At 31.3% G+C, this 20,290-nt stretch overlaps 1 protein-coding gene across 2 annotated transcripts in view; it reads right to left on the bottom strand.

Moving 5' to 3' along the window:
* Positions 1-20,290, bottom strand: part of LOC116765342 (nephrin) — a 205,221-nt gene that overhangs the window by 169,011 nt on the left and 15,920 nt on the right. For both annotated transcript variants that reach the window (XM_032654796.2, XM_032654797.2), the window contains exon 2: positions 5,655-5,801. In XM_032654796.2, coding sequence (XP_032510687.2) covers positions 5,655-5,733 — 79 coding nt within the window. In that variant the 5' untranslated portion in view covers positions 5,734-5,801. The remainder of the gene's footprint in view (positions 1-5,654; positions 5,802-20,290) is intronic.

The following is a 20,290-nucleotide window of genomic DNA, read 5'->3' on the forward strand; positions in this document are numbered from 1 at the left end:
TCAGTGTGACGATACCTTAACGGTGATACTTATGCAATGGTTCATAATCACGCTATTCAACAATAACTCCTGTCATACATTGCTCGATCAGCGCTAATTGATATCATTCAAAATTAAAACGCAACGTTGTTTGGTTATATCTTAACATGTGATAGAGTATTATTATTTGTATGTTAGGAACTGAAAATATATTTTCCAGAGATTCATTGAAATTTACTGTTTAAACCTGAGAGTACCTGAGGATAAATTGAGTTAACAACAATTTTACTTAATATATAACGATGCAACAAAATTTTATGTCACCAATTTCCAAGAACCAGCTGAGCCACAAATTTACGAAGTATCTGTTATAGTAAACGAGCATAATAAAGTAGGTTGCTTTAAAATTGATGAATATTGAGCAAAAAAATTTACACAGCAGTAAAACGATCGGGAGAATATTTAGGAGCTATAAAAGCCTTCAGAATCGTATTTCATGTTTTTTTTTTCCATAAACGTGAAGCATCTGTTGTATGAGTCGTAATAGTTAATGTCTTCTAATCATGAAGTCGTTTCAAATACCATGAATAATGCAAAATGTTGCAAAATTTATGATGAAATTTGATTTATAGGTTGAGATAAAATACGTGCTGCTAGAGCTGGAAATTAGGTCTAATGATAACTGTAAGCCTTGTAAACTAAGTTACACAAATACAGGCCGTGTTTTCCTTTACTGTGGATTACATTTCAATTAAGATTACGTCGTATAAAGTAACCTGGGGATATATCTGATAAGCCTAGTAGAAATGTACAAAATATTTGCAATGCTTGACTCCACTTGGGAATCTCATAGCTCGAAATCTCTCGAAAGCCTTTTTCAAAATTATGTTCTTACAAGTTTAAATGGTCAAATTTAAGTTTTAATTTCACTATATGACATTTATTTTATATATTTTAAATGTGGCTCTTGCATACTTCAGAACCTTTTTTTACTAAATATGGAATAAACAGTAATAAATTTTTCAATTTCAATTTTAATTTTGAATGCCAATCATGTTTTGGTGAAGTTTAAAATAAAACTCCGAAACCATTTTGCAAAAAAAAATTAATACTGTATTTTCTTATTCAAAAAATTTAATTATTGAACATGTAAGAAACAACATTTATATAAATTCCACTATAATAAACATGAAAATGCATGAATGATTTAATTGAACGTCATTTTTCAACCGTCGGGGAAATTCAATGGATAACGGTATATGAAAAGCAATGCATATTAATTATTATTATTAAACAAAGGTTCACTTGCAATCATTTATATCAATTGATCGATTGAAATATTTTTATAAAGTTCAATCAGAGCCACGAATGTCTGTTATATCAAATAGTAATCGCCGTGACAGTGGTGCGATCGACAAACTAGCGTCTGGCGGGATGCCAGTCCCGCATTACGGCCGCATGGTGGGCTGACAGGAGCGCGCATTAATAAGCCTCGTAACACTAAATTAACCAACTGATGCACCCGATACTACCAAATTATCCGCTGGATATTGATACCCGCAGAGCGTGATACAAGTGAAGTGTTTGTTTAGAAATATCCATGTTTTGTCTTCATACTACCTAATAAACTAGACTCGGATCGCCACTATAACAAGGGTACAACCAAATGGTTTTAATAATTAATTTGAAAGGAACCTTTCTTTCTTTAGGATGGGATTAAGGACTATTTTTGCATGCGGGTTTTAAGGTCCAATGCGACCAACATTTTCAAAAACATGATTATCTTCTGCAAAATTTTGTAACTAAATACAGGAAAATTTTCTAATTGTCTACTAACTTTACAAATGGCAGAACAATCGCCATACTGAGTACTGTTTTCATATCCAATCTGGCTTTCATGTAACTCTGGTTTATTCCGAAGGTGCACAATCTCAAACGTATCGACAGTTGAAAGTCATTGGATCACCAAAACACCACAAATATATGTACCTGTTTTCGATACATTTTAGTATGAATACTAATCGTTTGTGCTCCTTTATTCTAAGATGTCTTTTTGTAGTTTTAGCTCGTTGTAGTTTAAAAAAAACATTGTAGTTTTAACTCTTGCTCAGCTTAAGTTTGGGGTAAATCAGCGTTAATAGACCTAGATTCGAGTAAAATACGTCTTCATAGACCTTTAGCAATAACACAATTCCTTGTCGAGGCCATAAGATTGTAACTTCTATAGGAAGAACTTCAGACCAGATCCGATCGAAGGCTGACGCAATATCAGTTCTGTCTGTTTAAGCTTCTCCTTTGCTTTCGTTGGCTTTAGCCCATCGACAGCAGGGTATGCTTTAATGTTTCCAACGCTGTTTATCGACTAAAACCAATTGGTTGTCACTGATGAGTTGATCTTTGATTATATTATTACTTTATGACCTTCGACTGTAAGGAGGTGATTTATAGAGGTATTTAATTAATTAATCTAATAAGAACTAAATTAGACTCCTGAATTCATATAGATGGAAAAATAAATACTAAATGAATCTAATAGTAAAAACTTAAACATTATTCATGAGGTTTTTAAAAAAAGCAATGAGGTATTGTCTTGTGGATGTCAACGGCCCAACTTCAGGGTTAATGTCTTTGTGAAACAGAACAAATAAAATAAGACTTAAATCAGTTAATACAATTTGTATGTCGAGCACTGTTCATATCGTTGTTCAAAATCAGCAAAGTAGATATACTTTAAATAACATTTTTCGTTTTGAATCTTAAAGTTTTTATTTTATAAGGAACATAACCAATAAATTAATAATTCTATTGAATGTTAAACGTAGGAGATAAATTTTTTGAAGTCATGTTATTTTCAGTCCTAAAATGATTGCATCTAAAAACCACTGAACATTTTTGTATCCTCAAAAATCAACTGTTCACAGAACAAACAAAAACCTGATGGGAATGTCCGATGTTCAAGAGAAATTATATAATTGTATATCATTATTGAAATATCTATAATCAACATGAAAAATAACGATCTAGAATTATTGAAATACTTAATTAATTTAATTAACCTTTGAATTAGGCGTAGTTAAATTAATTCTAAATCCAGCGGTTGATTGAATCGGGTAATTCAGAGATATATATCATTTAAAGAGTAATCAAAACATATTCCATTGCATGTGATGTTTTAAATTTAATCTTAAATTAGTTCATATTGACTGAACGCATCTCCGTGTCTGTTGAATAATCAATAATTATGACTTACATTGACCGAGATACAAGATGTTTCAATAAATAACCTGAATAATTTCTTATCATTTCTAAAATTGCAAAAAGAATTGAAAAAGCTCTGTACAGTTACTAATTTGTATTTTACCGAAGCAAAATATAAAATCAAATACGCAATTTGTTTTTCATATAAGGATACTGTACTGTACAAAGATAAAAATAGTTAAAGATGGAAATAAGGAAAAACAGTTGCTATCATAGTAAAACGATGTTTTAAAATATTAGAGAGGATTTAAACCACGCTTATCATCACTCGCTACAAACTCACCTTATACATTTATAAATAGTTTTACCAATGTCAAGGGTGTTCATGTGAAACTGGTAGTTATCTCTATATTAACACAGAATTCCACGTCTATTCTTCATAATTTAAAGTCAGGTATTAATTGACATTCCTATTATCAATTGTGGTAATTACAAGCATCAGTAAATGGCGAGAAGTGTTGAATATTAATGTATTTAATATATTTAAGATCGTGTAGGCTGTTGAACAATAAACAAATAGTACTCAGTATATATGTGATCTGCAACGTTTTCCAAAACCTGTTGACATGATTTTGATGACGAAGAAAGACAATTGTTTTGTTCTTAGAATCAAGTTACTGTAATAATCAAGATACCTGGTCCACTACATGTCGGGGGTCGCTGGTTGAAATCCTGCTCGTCTCCACGAACTATCTATTCTATGTTCCACTGCTAATTTTATTTTAAATTCACATAAATTCTATTTCAGTTTTAGCATTATGTAAATACAGAATTCCGTTTCTATAAATATGCAGATTGTTAATATAATTTTTCAATAACAGTAAATGCTTTTGAATCAAAATAACTTTTTCATGTCAATTGAATACCAAATCCTTTGTCTTTGTTATAATGCTAGTTAAAAACAGTCACAAACATCTGTTAACATAATATCAATAACAACAAGACTTTTTCTTTCTGCGACATTTACAGAATGTTTACAAAATAGTAGGTACTTTATTACTCTTTTTATCACTCTCCTACATAATATAGAGGAACAAATTGTATTTTGAATTCAGAAGTTTTCTTGTAATAATACAAAACAAATAATATTAAAGGTATGCATCGAGTGATGCCAAAACAACATAAAAGTGTGATCTGTACTGGACGTATATAGTATGACATAATAGCTTAAATTTTATATGATAAAATTTAATGTATAATATTACATACTTTTTCTAATATATATCAATCAAATTTTTAAAAAGGATCTTTAAGACGTCTTTAGGTCTTTAAATTAACTTATGTTTATATTTGAGAAGTTCTTCGGACAACTCAGAGAGAAGATAAACTAGAGGGCGGAACGGTTCAAGAAGTGTAGATAAATTTGCTTGGCTCGAGTAATGAGATTTTGAAGTGACTCCAGAGCTGGGCCATAATTTTGGAACAGGTTCGAAGTTTGAGACGTCACATGAAATTGAGCCACTTCTAGGAATGATATTGTCTGTGATAACTGAGAAAACTTGTGGCGAACCGGATATATTAGATAGTTTCAAGCGAGTTTAAGGATTTGCAAACTTAAAGTTTCAATAACCGGAGAACAATAAATTTAAATGGAACTAATAGATTCGGAAAATATTTTAAAAATGGTTATACCATTGAGAAAAGCTTTAGAATAAGAAATAAACATCCATCTTACCTCTTTATTTATTTGTTTAGAACACAAAGAAAACATTCATAGATTTTTGCAAAGTAATTTAAAAATAAATTAAACATTAACAAACAAAATGTTGTTAAAATTACTTTATAAAGCCATATATGAACAAAATTATAATAATAATGAACCTACTCTAACCACACGAGAAGGAACAACATAGATTTTAATGTTTGAATATTAAGAGTCAAAATTGTATGCATGAATGTGGTACATCACCTCGTACTCAAAAGTCTTTTATGTCAATAGCTCCCCAGCGGCGATATTGTCGAATGTTCATCGTTAATTAATAATTTCGTTGACGATGTTTAAGAGGACTTAAAATAATAAGTGCAAGATTTAACTTAAACCTCCCAAATTGTATAAAGTTGTGTGAAAGAAATCAAACAGGAGGAGTAATTGATGACTTCGACTACACAACCTGACCCACCATTTCTATTATGTGATTAAAACTGGGCTTTTCGTCTCTTTTTATTTGAAGATAACTAAATTGTACGATATTTATTGTGTGGGACCAGCTTGTTAAGAGTGAATTTGAGAAGTCAGAGTTTATTAAATACATTACAAAAAAGTATCGATTAAAACCTCAGGAAAACTTATTAATAATTCCCACCACGATTGAGAGCCAATGATCGAACCACCTAGCCGGATGTGTTGATTGGTCTCCCGACTAATATAAAAAAATTATTAATATACATATGTATTAATATATATACATAGATGTTACCTAATTTATCTTGTAATACGGTCTTGGTGTCACAGCGCACCAGGCAGAGGAGGAGGAACAGCGCCACGTGCTGCGCCATACTGCTGCAGCCTATAATTTGCGGGCCGTGCGCGCTCTCCGCCGACGCATGGCTCAGGGGCGGGTGTGCTGTAACAAACAAACATTCATAAGTAATGAGTAAACTTCATTCACATTTCATTTAGCGATATAGTTTGATTATGATAAAGACTTCATAAAAAAAACTCTGAATAAGTCACTTCCTGTTGATAGTTTAAAAATCTTTATCTCCTCATAATTTAATATCTAAAGGGAAAAGCCTTGCCAAGTCGCTTCTCCACTAAATTTCAAAAAGGAATTAACCTGGCCGGCCAGGCCGTCGCGGGGACTGTCGCACGACAGATTTTATTACGGTCATGAATAAATTCTGCCACTGGGATGTTGCCTCGCACCTCGTAAATTATAACGATGGTTTAAACCATCAGCCCGATTTACGATGTTGCAGTAACATGCTGAATTATAAACACATGGTGTACGGAGCCAGCGATGGACATTGAATTAAAATTACACTCTTGATTGCCACTTGAAATTGCACTAAAATGGTGTTTCTGATATGGCGTTTATCTCATGGTAAAAGATCTCGCGTATATCCTGTGAATTTACGTTTATTTAGTCACTACTTTTAAAACAGTATATGGTAAAAAATCGTTTATAACAATGGCAACCAATTGTATCATATTTGATTAAAAACTGGCATTATCTTTTTGGTACAAACCCTCTGTAAGCAGGGCTTCCCCTACGATGTAGAATTAATTATAAAATCTGGTAATTAAAGTGTAATGCATAATCTTAATTTTTATGTATGCTCATTCGAATTGTTACATTTATATTTCTACTCTCGACCCCTAAACGCTGGCAGAACACGACTAATATGTTACAAACGTCGAGAGGCTATTCCTTGTCCTTAACATAAATCATTAGAGGTCGTTGGGGTTACGAAACATTTTTTGTCTTTCATATTCGCAATTTAATTCACAGGTGCTCGGTATCTGATTCATGCCCCAATTTAATCATAATTTATTTGGTTGCTCCGCCCGCGCCGCCCCCTTACTAACTTTTATATTGCTTTTTAAAATTAGATGACGTATATTCAATACATTACATCATTTGTAAATTTCTATTGTGTATCAATGATGTCAGTTGCTGTCCGTTGGTTTTGTGGTTAGATTGATCATTGGCTGTTTCATTTCAGGCGATTGGTTTTTGAATATATTATTATTCAGTTCGTGAATTATAGGTTTATATAAAAGTAATACTTTCCAATAAGTCTTGAGTGGAGTTCTCATTTGCTAGGATCTTACCTCTTTTCAGTATTTTCTCAAGCATTCAGTTTCGGTGTTCCTTCGTCTATTTCATTTATTTAAAATGAAAATGCAATTGAATGTTCTCTTCTCTGGTCGCGGAACATGTATGTGTGCGTGTCGCTTATAAAAGTTTGTTGAGTAAGGTTTTTTATAACATGCTCCTTAACAAATGACTGTGAAACCTTTTGATAAATTGTAAAATTAATTATATGTTTGTTGGTGTTGATGATGTTTCATATAAATGTTATATATAATATAACATTTAACATTATAAAGTTAAATATGAATAGTGAAGAGACTATTCCAGAATAGTTTCGATTAATAACAATTCGTTAGCTCACATGTCACAAGTATAGATAAAAAAGACCATTCCGGAATATGTGCAAAAGGTTGAAACGAGAAATGGTTCAGAAAAAACTGCAACCGCATGAAATACAAGGAAGCGGCCGTTAGTTCTACTCGATAAAAATATATTGATGGAGAACATTACGCATTGCATTGTGTTTAAATTAGTTAGATGCATTTCAGTGTGAGTGGAATACAAAACGCTCAAACTTGTACTTTAAATGTATGAAAATGAATTAAAATGTTATACAACAACCTCTATTTATATTTCCTCTAGATAGTCAATCATTGTTGTTTTTTTTGTGATGTATGTCTTTTACGAATTATGAATAATATAATAAATAGCAATATAAATGATCACAAGTAGTCATACTATCTTGATGATAAACTTGAAAAAAACATGTTTAGAATAGAAATATATAACATTGTATAATTCAAATTGTGTGAAAGGTTTTATAGAAATAATTAATTTCGAAGAATAAGCCTTGTCAATAACAAAATACCTTTACACATTACAATTCCAATGAGTTGACTTGTTACATTATGTTTATAACAAACTCGTTTCCACATTCTGGTAAATGAAATTGTTTCAAATTTTTATAAGAATAAGGTTTATATTCGGGCTGGAGTAGTTGTTTTATTGTGATTCTTCAAATACAAAGCTTACAGGAGGTTCAATGGTTGACACGACTCCTATTGATTGATCACACTAAACCTTTAATGTCGTCGAATTCAGCAACAGTTCATAACCTAGTAAACATTATTTTGTTGCTGGGCACATTTACGAAATGAATTATATTCCAATTAACGTTAGCTATTCTATAATTGTAAAACTATTTTGGTAGACTAATGGGACTCGCCGTCTGTTAGTGGTCATACGAGTTAGCCAAGTTTGGAAGGCGTAAACTTCATGTGGGTGATCAAATTCATTTATACTAAAAAATAGTACTGATACGTCTTTATTACAGACAAAAACCTTTACTTTAGGTCTCAACTACGGTCTACAGTTATTAGATTAAGATGGAAGCCTAAATGTGTAGCATCCCTATATACTACAATAAGATGTAATTGTAACTTGAAATAATACGAGTATATGAAATATCAAAATTGTTCTTATTTATTTATACAATACATTATTTTTGCAACTAATTTTAAATAAATGTTAATAAATTTTGTATGCAGCCATTGTTTGAACTTTCTTTATAAGACTATTTTTTCTTTAATGATCTATAAAGAACGAAAATGTTTGATTAAATGTCGACTAAACCCTGTGTTTTGATAATGTGATTTTTTTTTAATATAAACTACTAAAGGTAGTTATAAAATCGCAAAATGGATGTTCCTAACATGTTCGTATCTAATATGAAATAAAGCTTGTTTTGAAAATTCATTCCGACACAAATGAAAATCTAATGAACTTAAAGATTACTAACAAAAACTCGACCCATTCCAAGTTTTTATGTAAAAAAGTTTACTTCACTTTCCTTCATACACATATTGTAATGAGAACAGAACTCATTACCGAAGAGGCCAAAGTTTGTCCCAACCGAGTCAAAGTTAGATAGCAATTATTATTTAAATTATTATTATAAGGAGACGTTAATTGCCTTTAATGTTAGCTTATACGTATCTCTATTCTATTTTAATTAGTATAGTTTAGTAGTTTTGTTCTGTAATTTGAGTTACAATATCAAAAAGGAATATGCCTTGTAAGTTTGTGCGACCTTGGCACATTCAACACGCGTCCATTATGAGGTTCTTTCAAACGCGTTCTGCGTACGTTTGAACACACGGAAATAATGAATAGCAAACTACTTTACCAAGCAATTTGTAGTTACTAAACTAAATGCGGATTCCATCAGTTTTTTCATTAATCATAAGTTCTAGTAAATTAGATAAATAGCAACAATAGTAGCTGCTGTTGATATTGCGAATAACATAATATTGTATGTTTATTCTAAACTCGTATGAACATTAGCATCTTTGTTATTTTCAACGATCGCACCAACAATAAGGTGGTATAATGGTGAGTGACTGGAGCGACATAATGCGGTTAATAATTGAACAGATTCAGCCGCTTTGACTCCCGTAACTGGTCTGTTCATATGAACTGCTATTTACAGTCGTGCACATAACCATTGTTTGTCTTTGTGCGCTCGCTGCATCATGTACATGAGCGGAATTTAATGGAATTCATCAAAAATAAACATAACCTACAGTTATGATCCTTCGCTTTATAGTGATCTCTCAAACAGGACCTGTTTTCCGACGGCTTGGCTCACGATACTAAGCGATAAGACAAGACTTCTAATGTGCAAAGTTTGTAACCTCATAAATTAATTTTGTATTGTCGTAACCTAACCAAGTATAATAAAATTGTTTCCATTTTTGAGCTTATAAATTGATTTATAATTAATTATTTAATTATTTTTTTCCTTACATTGAACACACAATTGAAATAAAAACTTCTTATTTTAATGAAACATAAAATAGAACTCGGCTGCGGTAAAAGTGCGAAATGTATAAATAATAATCTAGTATAATGAAAAGAAATTCTGTTGTAAGGATATAAATGGAAATTGTAAGATGAATAGGATCATAATTAAAGTGATACTTTTTATTCTTAGTTTTTTCATGAATTATTTCTTGATTGTGTATTGTCGAAATTTTAGGATTAAATTAAAGAAGAATTATTGTAAAATAAAGGAAAGGGGTGGCAAAGAAATAATTACAATCAAACAATTCATCCAATTTACAGGAAATCCGTTGCCATGAGGCAATAATGTATAAATTTGTTCAAAAGAATTTAATGGTCTTCGCGAAGATCTGAGGCGATTCCTAAAACTTCCTTAAGTCAAGAAAACTTTCCTGAATCTTAATTGTTTCTGTTAAGTCTTTCGGTTTCATTTACTTTAATTTCTGGCTCGTGGCTGATATGTCTCGGAATGATGACACGCCGTTATTTTAGTTTTATTTTAAATTTGGAGAAATTATAATCAAATAACTATATTATATCCAGTCTTTAGATGGAAATTGTAATGTAAAAGTTTTCGACTGAATAACATATTCCACGATTGTTGAACATGATGTTTTATCAGAAAATCTAGGACGAAAACTTTACTGACACAAGCAAAATTTAATTCTGTTATCTATGCAGTATCGCGTTGTATGGCTTATCGAGTTGAGCGAGGGCACGGTAGTGCAATTGATAAAACAACTGAATCGTGGTTTCCCAGAGGCTGCAGGTTTGATTTCTGTTCGTGTCAATATTTTTTTTATTCTATATTTGCTAATTAAGATCTTTCTGAAGTATAAAATTTATAGGAAATCACAAATAACAAAAATAAGTAGTCGAAGAAGTTTTATTCCCGGTTAGTATTAGCAGTTTGGGTTTCAAACACATGGAGAGAACAAAATAAATTTAAATAAGAAGAATTTCAAAAATAAAGTGTAAATTAACATTTTACGTAGCTGTAGGTAAGAGGGCTCTGTAAGTAGCAATGTTTACAAATACGGACCACAAAACAGGTATTGAGGATTTCAGGAACAGCGACGTTATAAAAAAACGCATGTAACATTACCCTTTTTTATCTTAATAATAACATCACTTCGGTACAGCTGTTTATACTAACACAAATAAAGAATGCAAAATTACATCATTTTGCATTCTCCATCATATTAACAATAAGATAAATCGATATGACGTTTTTCACAAAAACAGAAATATAATTATAATTAATTACATGCATGGGTTGTAAGTTTGAGCCTATATGTTTAATGAAGGATTGTTTTGATTCAACTTGCACATACTCGACAACTTTCAACATAACCAAAAATTATGATCTGATAAGCAACTTCAATGTATTACAGTATTTTTTTTATTTGCTCTTGCAAAAGTAATTAAAATACTCATTAAAATAAAAGGAAACAAAAAAATAACTCGTTCTTTGTAAGTTTGGTTGCAACCGCTATACAAAATGAGATTTATATACCGCAAAAGAAATTCTACGAAAAAGAACAAGATTAAAGTTCAAGAATTGTAGACAGGTACGGGATTTGGAAGCCAGGTGGAATTTACAAGTGGGAAGATGTGCCAAGATACGATTGAAAATCTGGCTGGGGATGATACTGAATGTAACAAAGTTTTAACTTGCGGTTTGTTGGCGAATCTCAAGGCGAGTGCGACAATTGACATAGTTTTGAACGTAACTGCTTTTTACCCTTTAGAGATTTGTGAATCACTTGCGAACCAGTTTTTTAATGGGTCAAAGTTTACGACACAGTTTGCAATTTTTATTATAACTGAATTTACCTTTTTAGGCCACCTTGGTAACCTAATTTATTTAGAAGCAACTATTGTTATTGCATATATTTTCCTATTTGTTTCTGTTGAGCTCAATTTTTATTTAGAAGCCACAGAATGTAACTTGTGCAAAACATAAGCTTATCATTAAAACTTTTTAATGTAAGCAACATTAAAAATCAGTTTGAATAGCGCGGCGGTATTTGCACAAATCGCGCCTCACCGAACAAAGTCCGGAAACTTTGATGGTCCGATCCGGATTTTTCATCTCCGTATAATTTAAAATTATAATTCGTTGCAAAGATATCAAATCAAAATTCCATTTAAAGTTTGATTCCAATATTTATTTAGCATCTGTCAGATATGGTAATGACACAAGTTGTCCAGCATGTCTTTGTTAAAACACGGTCGAGGTCTGCTGCAACACGTGTGCCGACAACTAAACCTCTCACACCGACAGTGCTCTCAGCTGACGGATTGTTCATCTTCAGATTTCCGTGTAACCTTAGTTTAGTTCAAGATGATTTTATGTAGGAGTGATTCGTCGACATCTCTATATAATGTCTTTACAAATATAATGTCATCATAGCACCAATGTAAAAACTTTGTTCGTAAAATGCATTCATTTATTACAAATGCTTACATGTAATTAATTTTATGTTTCATCCAGTTTTAAAATAAAAATATTAGTATGAAAAGTAAAATAATGAGGGTTTTAATTTTCCTTGGGTATAATTAAGCCAACTAAAGCGGCCCCACTTAATGGAAGACACTGAAAAAGTTGGCCCAATGTTTTTGTACGTATAGTGCCTATACAATTAGTATCTTTTTAAAAAGTACATTCCTCCTTATTGTTAAGTAAATGGAATCGTTTATAAATTTAAACTGTTAAAGTAATTAGTAACCTTTGTTAAAAAAATCATAAAAATATTTAAAATTATATGAATAAAAAGATTTCAAAAGTGATTGGATTCCATTATCCCTCATAAAAGGTTATTTATATTAGAACACGTATACACAGACATACATATGTACATATTATGTGAACCTTTCAGACATGCGCAAACTAGTAGATTATGTGACCGATAACAATTCTATCGATTCCTAGATTTAATGATGACAGTGGAAAGAAATTGTGTGGCCATTTGCGTATGGATTCATAAGTACCGAACGTTCCAATTTATGGTACAAATATAAAATTTAAAGTGTGTTTAATTTCAGTAGCCAGTGTTGTGTTACTTTAAAACCAGCCCTCACATATGCAGTCACTGATGGTAGAAAATATTAAGAAACCATTGAAATAAATTGTTTGAATCTTGTAACATATAAAATAATAATAATACACATAAAATGATATTTCTTTGTGAAAGTTTGAAGGGTAACTTTATTAATCCATCTCAAAAGCTTCGCTGACAATGGAGTGAAAAGTTTTCATGCTTAAGAAAAACTTACATACGTCTTACGTTCCAAGTGGAATATCTAAAGCAGCAGCTCTCGCACAGTCGCGGTATGAAGTTTGAGAATCACTTGAAGCGTTTACTCGCTCTCATCCGCGATACAACAAAACCGCGTTTTTATTTGTCAATAATAATAAACTTAATCCAAGAATAAATGACACTTTGTAAGAAATCTTAGATATTCAAATGATTTATGTCTAATTGCAAGGAGAGATAATTATTTGAATTGAATCCGTCCTCTCTTTCAAACTAATTGAAAAGTGCTTTATTCTGAATTGCTAAACCAATAACATAAAGATACTTAATCCGATTCAACACAGACTCCGACCGAAAGATTACAACACTGGAGGCGGAGAAGATTAGCAATACAACAAGGAATATTTTATTTCCCCAACCCAATTATTTTAAATTCGTATAGTCGATACCGCACTGCAAGATTCCATTTTTATGTATAAGCTCGCAAATCAGATAATCTAAATTGCTTTTTAGACGTAAACTCAATTTTGACGTGTTCCACTTTATCCGACAGATAAATTGAGTGAGATATCGGTGAATGTTGCGATCTCGAGGCCTTCTTCAAAGTCATCTCACCTCACGTGAATCCAAACGTTTGATACATCACTAGCTAGTAGATAGTGGGAGTGGAATTAAGATTATTACGTCCGTATTGGAAACTATAGAAAACAAAACCTTTCAGTGATAGTGATAGGTGATAGAGTAAAATAAATACGAGACTCCACGGAAATATTTACAGCGTTAGATAAACCGAAACTTGGTTACATTTTTTCAATTGGTATATTTGTTCAATTGGTGACAGTAATAAAATAAAAGTTAATATACCAGAAATACTTAAAAACAAAAGGTAAAGGGTCATTTCTGACCTCCAGCGGAATTACATAAAGGATCAATACATATCGTGTGCTCGCAGTAAATTACTCCACCCCAGATTGAGGGCGAACCTTTTTGTAAGGTCAGCGTAGGTGCGAGGCGTTCATGCCACTCAAATATAGGAATCTCTTGATTCGCCAAGTGAATTTTGAGGTGAATAAATCCATAAAGTTGCGAAGTATTACGAATTCAAGAGTTGTAAATCTTTACAAAAAGGTAAAGTACGGACTATAGGAATGGACGATACAATTAGCTTCTATATTTAAATGAGAATTAAAAAGCCGCAATAATTTATTTACACTCAATAAAATCGTGGACCCTAATGGTCCTACGGATGCGTTTACTTTAAACGCTACTTAGGATCCAGTGTTTTTATAATAGCCGACGTCGGTTTTACGGAGTCAATTAAACCTTACTCGGCCGATGGTAGTAATTTCCCTTCACAGTATACCTATTCTATTGATAAAGTCATGTAGTCGAGTGATTTAAAAAAATACAGTGATTACAAAAAATACTATAAGGATGTTTGAAAACTTATCCGTATTGATTTGTAGGTTGCTCTCAGAAATCTGCACGCTATTTACGATTTAAATGTTTATCAAATAAACCGTTTAAATGTGTCAACTAAATCATATCTTCCTTGTTAATGTTCTCTTAATACTTTAAATTAACAAATATCAATGTAATGATTATAAATAACGACCAACGTGAATGTCGTATCGGTTACGCGTCGTATAATAAGACTCGATACTTTTTTCTGGTCACTCACGTGACGATGAAATAAATCTAGTGCTCTTTGTAGGACTTCAATGGACCGTTAGATTTACACCTGGGATTTACTTGAGACATGTAGGGGCGATTTTTTATGCGGATTATTTGTCTCTTTACAAAGGAAATACATCATAAAAACAGTTTTAGTACATAAAGACCTAAATACACAGAGACGTGTTCACTGTGACCTACATTAGTTTTTGTGTAGCTGTTATTTTCAATTCACACTGAAAAAAATACAAATGGTAAAAGATTGAAATAAAGCAAACTATCAATAAGGAAATTATTATAGAGATGGTTTGTGTTTAGGAATTAGATAAAGTATTAATTATTTAAAACTTCTTGTAAGATACAGTAAAATTTATTACAACTGTCTAAAAGTTATTTTTAGTATCTTAAGTCTTATATAAATTCCGTTAATTTGTACGAGGTTTATTAACAAACAGGGTGTTAAGTTACACAAAAACACAAGTGATACCATACTTACATGTACCAGTACTTTGTGACTTTTTCGTCCGTTTGTTTCTTAATCAAAATGACAAGCCTTAAATAATGTAAATCACTCTGCCATATCATTACTCGACAAACGTACGATAAATGTACATTTATATTAATGGTAAGCAAACGAAACTGCTCTATTGTATACTTACGAGCCATCATACAATTATTTTATTACATATTCAAGTAACATGTAATCAGGTAGACGGTCCAATATATATGGTGTTCAGAATTTGTGTGATTACACGATTGTAACAATTTTCAATTCCTTATTAATAATATACATATAACAAAATTGAATTTCAAACGAACAATTAATATAAGTAGAGGAAGTTATGTTTCGGTCGAATCAATTTGTTTTATTCAAAATCAGAATAACAGTCGTCAGCGTCCTCAATAGCATCTGATTCGATTTGCCGCCGGAGGGTTGTCCACATGAGTATTTGGCTCGTCCTTACTATGACCTCACTTCAATATGCAATTTGTATACCCGGCGCTTGAAATAAGATTGTTTTATTTATGTAACTCGCTCCTTGCTTTTCACGGCTCCTGGTCTTTTTTTATGGATAAATAATATTACAAATGTAATGTTTGTATTAAGATTACATACAAAGTATGTTTCTGAATAACTAGGTGTTTGAAAAGATCAAAAGCTGATAATTTTCGTTACGTCATCTATAACTTCACTCCGAGTATTATGGTGTGATCTTAAATTATGCACGTGAAAAAGTTTTCTACTCTAAAATTTCTGTTTCACCCCAGACCTCTCAAAATTTTCGGGCTCTTAATACTCCTTCTTTTAACGCTTAGACGCTTGGAATAATATGGAGGCATCTTTTTCGCCTATCGTAAGAATTTCAAACGAGGAAAAAAATTCCCGTTGTATTTACTTTATATGCAAAATTTTTATGTTAAATACTCGAGAATGTACCCGAAAAAAAAAAGGATCAGAATTTCTGTATTTAGACCGACCTAATAAAAGATAACAAGACTTTAAAGCTTTACATTGTATCTCCAACTTTGAACATTCTAATGTTTGCTTTTAAGGACCTCAAATTGCAGAGGAATTAGAGTGGTTGGAGTTAGATTTAATGTTATCAAAATGTTAATATCAAGCGAGGAGATCAACACGTGTGAGGATCAATAGCAACATCTATCAGTAGAGGAGCGCCCGCCCAGCGTCACCAGCACGCACATTTCCAATGTAAATAGCACTCTCATCCCACTTTTTCTGAACAAACAAATTTATTCACCGCCACAAACAGTCTTTTATTGCCTTCGATTTTCACTATAGAGCTGCCGGTATTTTGTCAGTTTTATGTTTAAATATTCTAGATAGTCATTTGTTTAAGCTCTCATGATATATTTTTATTGGACTAATATCGTGACGTTTTGTACAAAAATAGAGATCATTATTTAGAAAATTGAATTTAATAAAAACGCCGTTTAAAATCGGCTTTTTTATATATAAAGTGTTTTATAAATATTTTAACTATGTAGTATTCTCTCTTACCTACAGCTGTTATTTAATTTAATAATTATAATACCTACATACATATCTATATATTTCGATGTCTCAAATAAAATGTTTTACATTTACATTAACTACCACGCGTATCGTAAGATGGCTGAATATTAAGACTGTTTTCAAATGCAGAGAAATGCAATTTTTATCAAAGCCTATTTGTATTTGTGTTGAAAAAATAATATTCATCTAAAAATTTCCCACAAATTTATCTTCTTCACAATAAATTAAAAAGTAAAAAAAGTTAATTCCTCCAAAAATGGAGTTGACTCTAAAACAAATATTTAAAATTCGTTGTTCTATTAATATAATTCTATGGTTTTATAGACTATGAAGAACAACAGTTTATTCAAATTGCCCTACAATGTTTTACTTCAATATATCCACATTCCACATTAGGACTTGTATTTACAAAGATAGAAAATTACCTGCACATTCAGTCATCTGATCAAAACAATTTCCTTGAAACATCTGCACACCAATTAAGAGTACCCAGCGCGAACAGTCAAGCACACGTTTCACTCCAACTTGAATCTTATCAAACATCTCCCTTGTAATTTGCTTTACTGAGAAACGTTTGTCTTACATCTGAACAGGGGTGTTTTTACTAAACTGGGAACATAAATAGAAGTGATATTAAACTATGCAAAGTAAACATTAATTATAAAGCGTTTACGAATAATGTTAGGTTTTGCCAAATAGTTGATTTTTTTAAACGTGTTAATGTTAAATATTAGCTGCAACTCAATAACAACATCACATGTATCTTTGTGTATTATTAAGGTAGATGTATTCCACAGTTTATTTATACAAATACATTATATTTTGGTTGCAGCTCTTATGTGATGTTTCTTTTTCATATTACATGTCAACTATTTTTTATTTCTTTACTTTTTTTTTTTACTTAGTTTTTCGCAATACTTTTACAATCATCATTAGAACAATTGATGCTTAATAAATAAAAACCTATCTTAATATATTTATTTCTCAATCGACACGTCAAAATTAGGTACAACGTTCATGTCGACAGTTGGATGAGGTGGTTGATGCGGTTATAAATTAAATTTAAAATCGCACCCTCTAATATATTAGATCCATCTAATTGAGTTATTTTAAGACGTATCTAATTAAAGCGAAGCCCGCAAAGTAAATCATTTGATACACATTTATTTTATTCATTGGAGAAGCCATAACATTTACCTAATGCCGACTGTCTTATTTTTAGTAATTCTATTAGAAAATTCGGTAATTGGAATAATCACAGTTGATCCTCTTCATATAAAATAAATCAGAAAACAAATAGTCGCAAACAAAGTCAGAAAGTTATAAATTAATTATAAGTGAAGTAATAAATGTCCAGAGCGAAATGTTGTCCACATTATGATAATCTGTAATGAATCTCACAAAGAACTAAAGTCATTTAACGTTAAAATAAAGATTTTCACTTTTTATAAAGTTATACCAAATAGTTACGTCTAAAATATCTAGCCAGATCATATTTCACATGGTGGTGTGCCACAACAGTTCTGACCTACTTTCAAGATACGCCATTCACGATCCCGGGAAAGAACTGCATTAAAATCTTTTTGATTTCAAAATGTATGAAACGTTTCAGTGGTTCGGGAGTTTTTGTTTTATTAATACTTAAAAAATTAAACGTTTCAATATTTTACATAAATTTAACTAATATTATTCTGTTCAGAATACAGTATCGAATTACCTTCGTCAATATTTTGTGAGGGAGTGAGAATATTTCTAAAATTTTGTAATTAAAAAGCTGTCTTTTTATTGGGTAAACTCTTTGTTGTATACCTTTATGAATTACTGTACTGCTTCACTCTCAGCATTATGTAACTAACAAGACCTTATAAACAAAATTTAAACTTAATTTTATTATGAAACTGATATGTCTGGTGGTGTGACTGTCCGCATAGCATGCTAATATAGTGTCGCTGTAGTTGGAACATTTTAACTTTATGCGTAAATGGACTCGCTCATTATTTTCAAAAATGGTTAAACAAAAACATAAACCACACAATTCTTTTTAATTACTAAACTTAAAACATTTCCATAATTTACAAAACAGGAGTAATGTGAAATATAATTTAAACATTATAAATAAGTTGCGAAAGAAATTTAAAAACCAAAGAAATAACAGTAAAGATCCAGAATGATTTCAATAAATCCTAGAAAGTAACAAAATTAATATCAACGCCACAATATTTCTGTATGAGAAATTTATATAAAAATGACAGCAAAAAAAGCGGCTGTAATTGTCAGGTGACAATCGGTAGTCACCTCTGGGAAATATTAAAAACCGCTGACTTCCAATTTATGCGAAAAGGCCACTAAGCATCCACTTGAAATGTAAAAGCGAGATTAAAATTCGCTTAGCGCCATCTTTTAAGGATAATTTTTAATTATAATGGAATTCACCAAATAGAAATTCTAGTCGGTGACAGGGAAACTGTTCGGGAGACGTGCGTGATGTACATCACAGGTAGATTTAAATGTAATGGTCATAGACGGAATGAAGCCAATAAATCGATACACATTTAAAATGGAAATACAATCGACGTGGATACAAACCACATCGCTCCCAGTGATAGTGTTAATCGAATGAGTCACGCTAAATACAATTTATTACAATACTAATATATTGATAATTATTTTGGACAGAGTTTAAAAATGCTTTTTATTAGTTTTATTAATATAAATGAAATAAAAATTGTATTCCACTTATAGTCACAATGTGTATTTGAATGTTTGGAAACGATCTGTCTGTTCACCTGTCAATTACCTAAAAAGTACTGGAAAGTTAATGGAATTTCAAACCTTTATAGACTAACTAGACAAACTAAAATAAAACGCCGATCGAAATAATATGTAGTCAGGTGGTGGTACTCCTTGAACTTTAAGGCAATTAGAACGAATGATGAGTTCAAAAGGCGAAGTAAGATGACAGGAACGTCTGGAACTAGGTAAAGAAATGGCAAAAAAATTAGCAAGACGTTTGGTTTGTTACTGCTGCAGTTTAAGGGTATATGAGATCCGTAGCACATGCCACAGATTAAAAGAGATGCGGCATCACAAACGAGAAAAGAAGGTATAATTCTTTGTGTTTGTTAAATATTTTCCTATATAATGTTTGCTTTTTAGACTTAGGCTTATCTCTGTTGATTATGTACCTTTAGTCGAGTAGTTCATATTAACGAACGTAAACAAGTCTCATTAAGAACTTCAACACTTGTGATTGTTTAGAGGTTTAAAAATCTGCGACTACCATTTTTCTTTTTGTATTGTTCTTTTTTTCATAAAGTACGATACCTTTATAAGCCCTTCTTATTTAAAATTATACAATTTCAATCCATATAAAAGACAAGGCTAAATAATATCTATTTCATAAAGAAATAACACCTTTGCAGTACTATTATAAGTTACTAGACATGTGAAAAACTAATGTCTGTATTATTTCGTAGAAACAAACA

The sequence above is a fragment of the Danaus plexippus genome, chromosome 2 (genome assembly GCF_018135715.1).
Source record: "Danaus plexippus chromosome 2, MEX_DaPlex, whole genome shotgun sequence".
NCBI classification, from domain to species: domain Eukaryota; kingdom Metazoa; phylum Arthropoda; class Insecta; order Lepidoptera; family Nymphalidae; genus Danaus; species Danaus plexippus.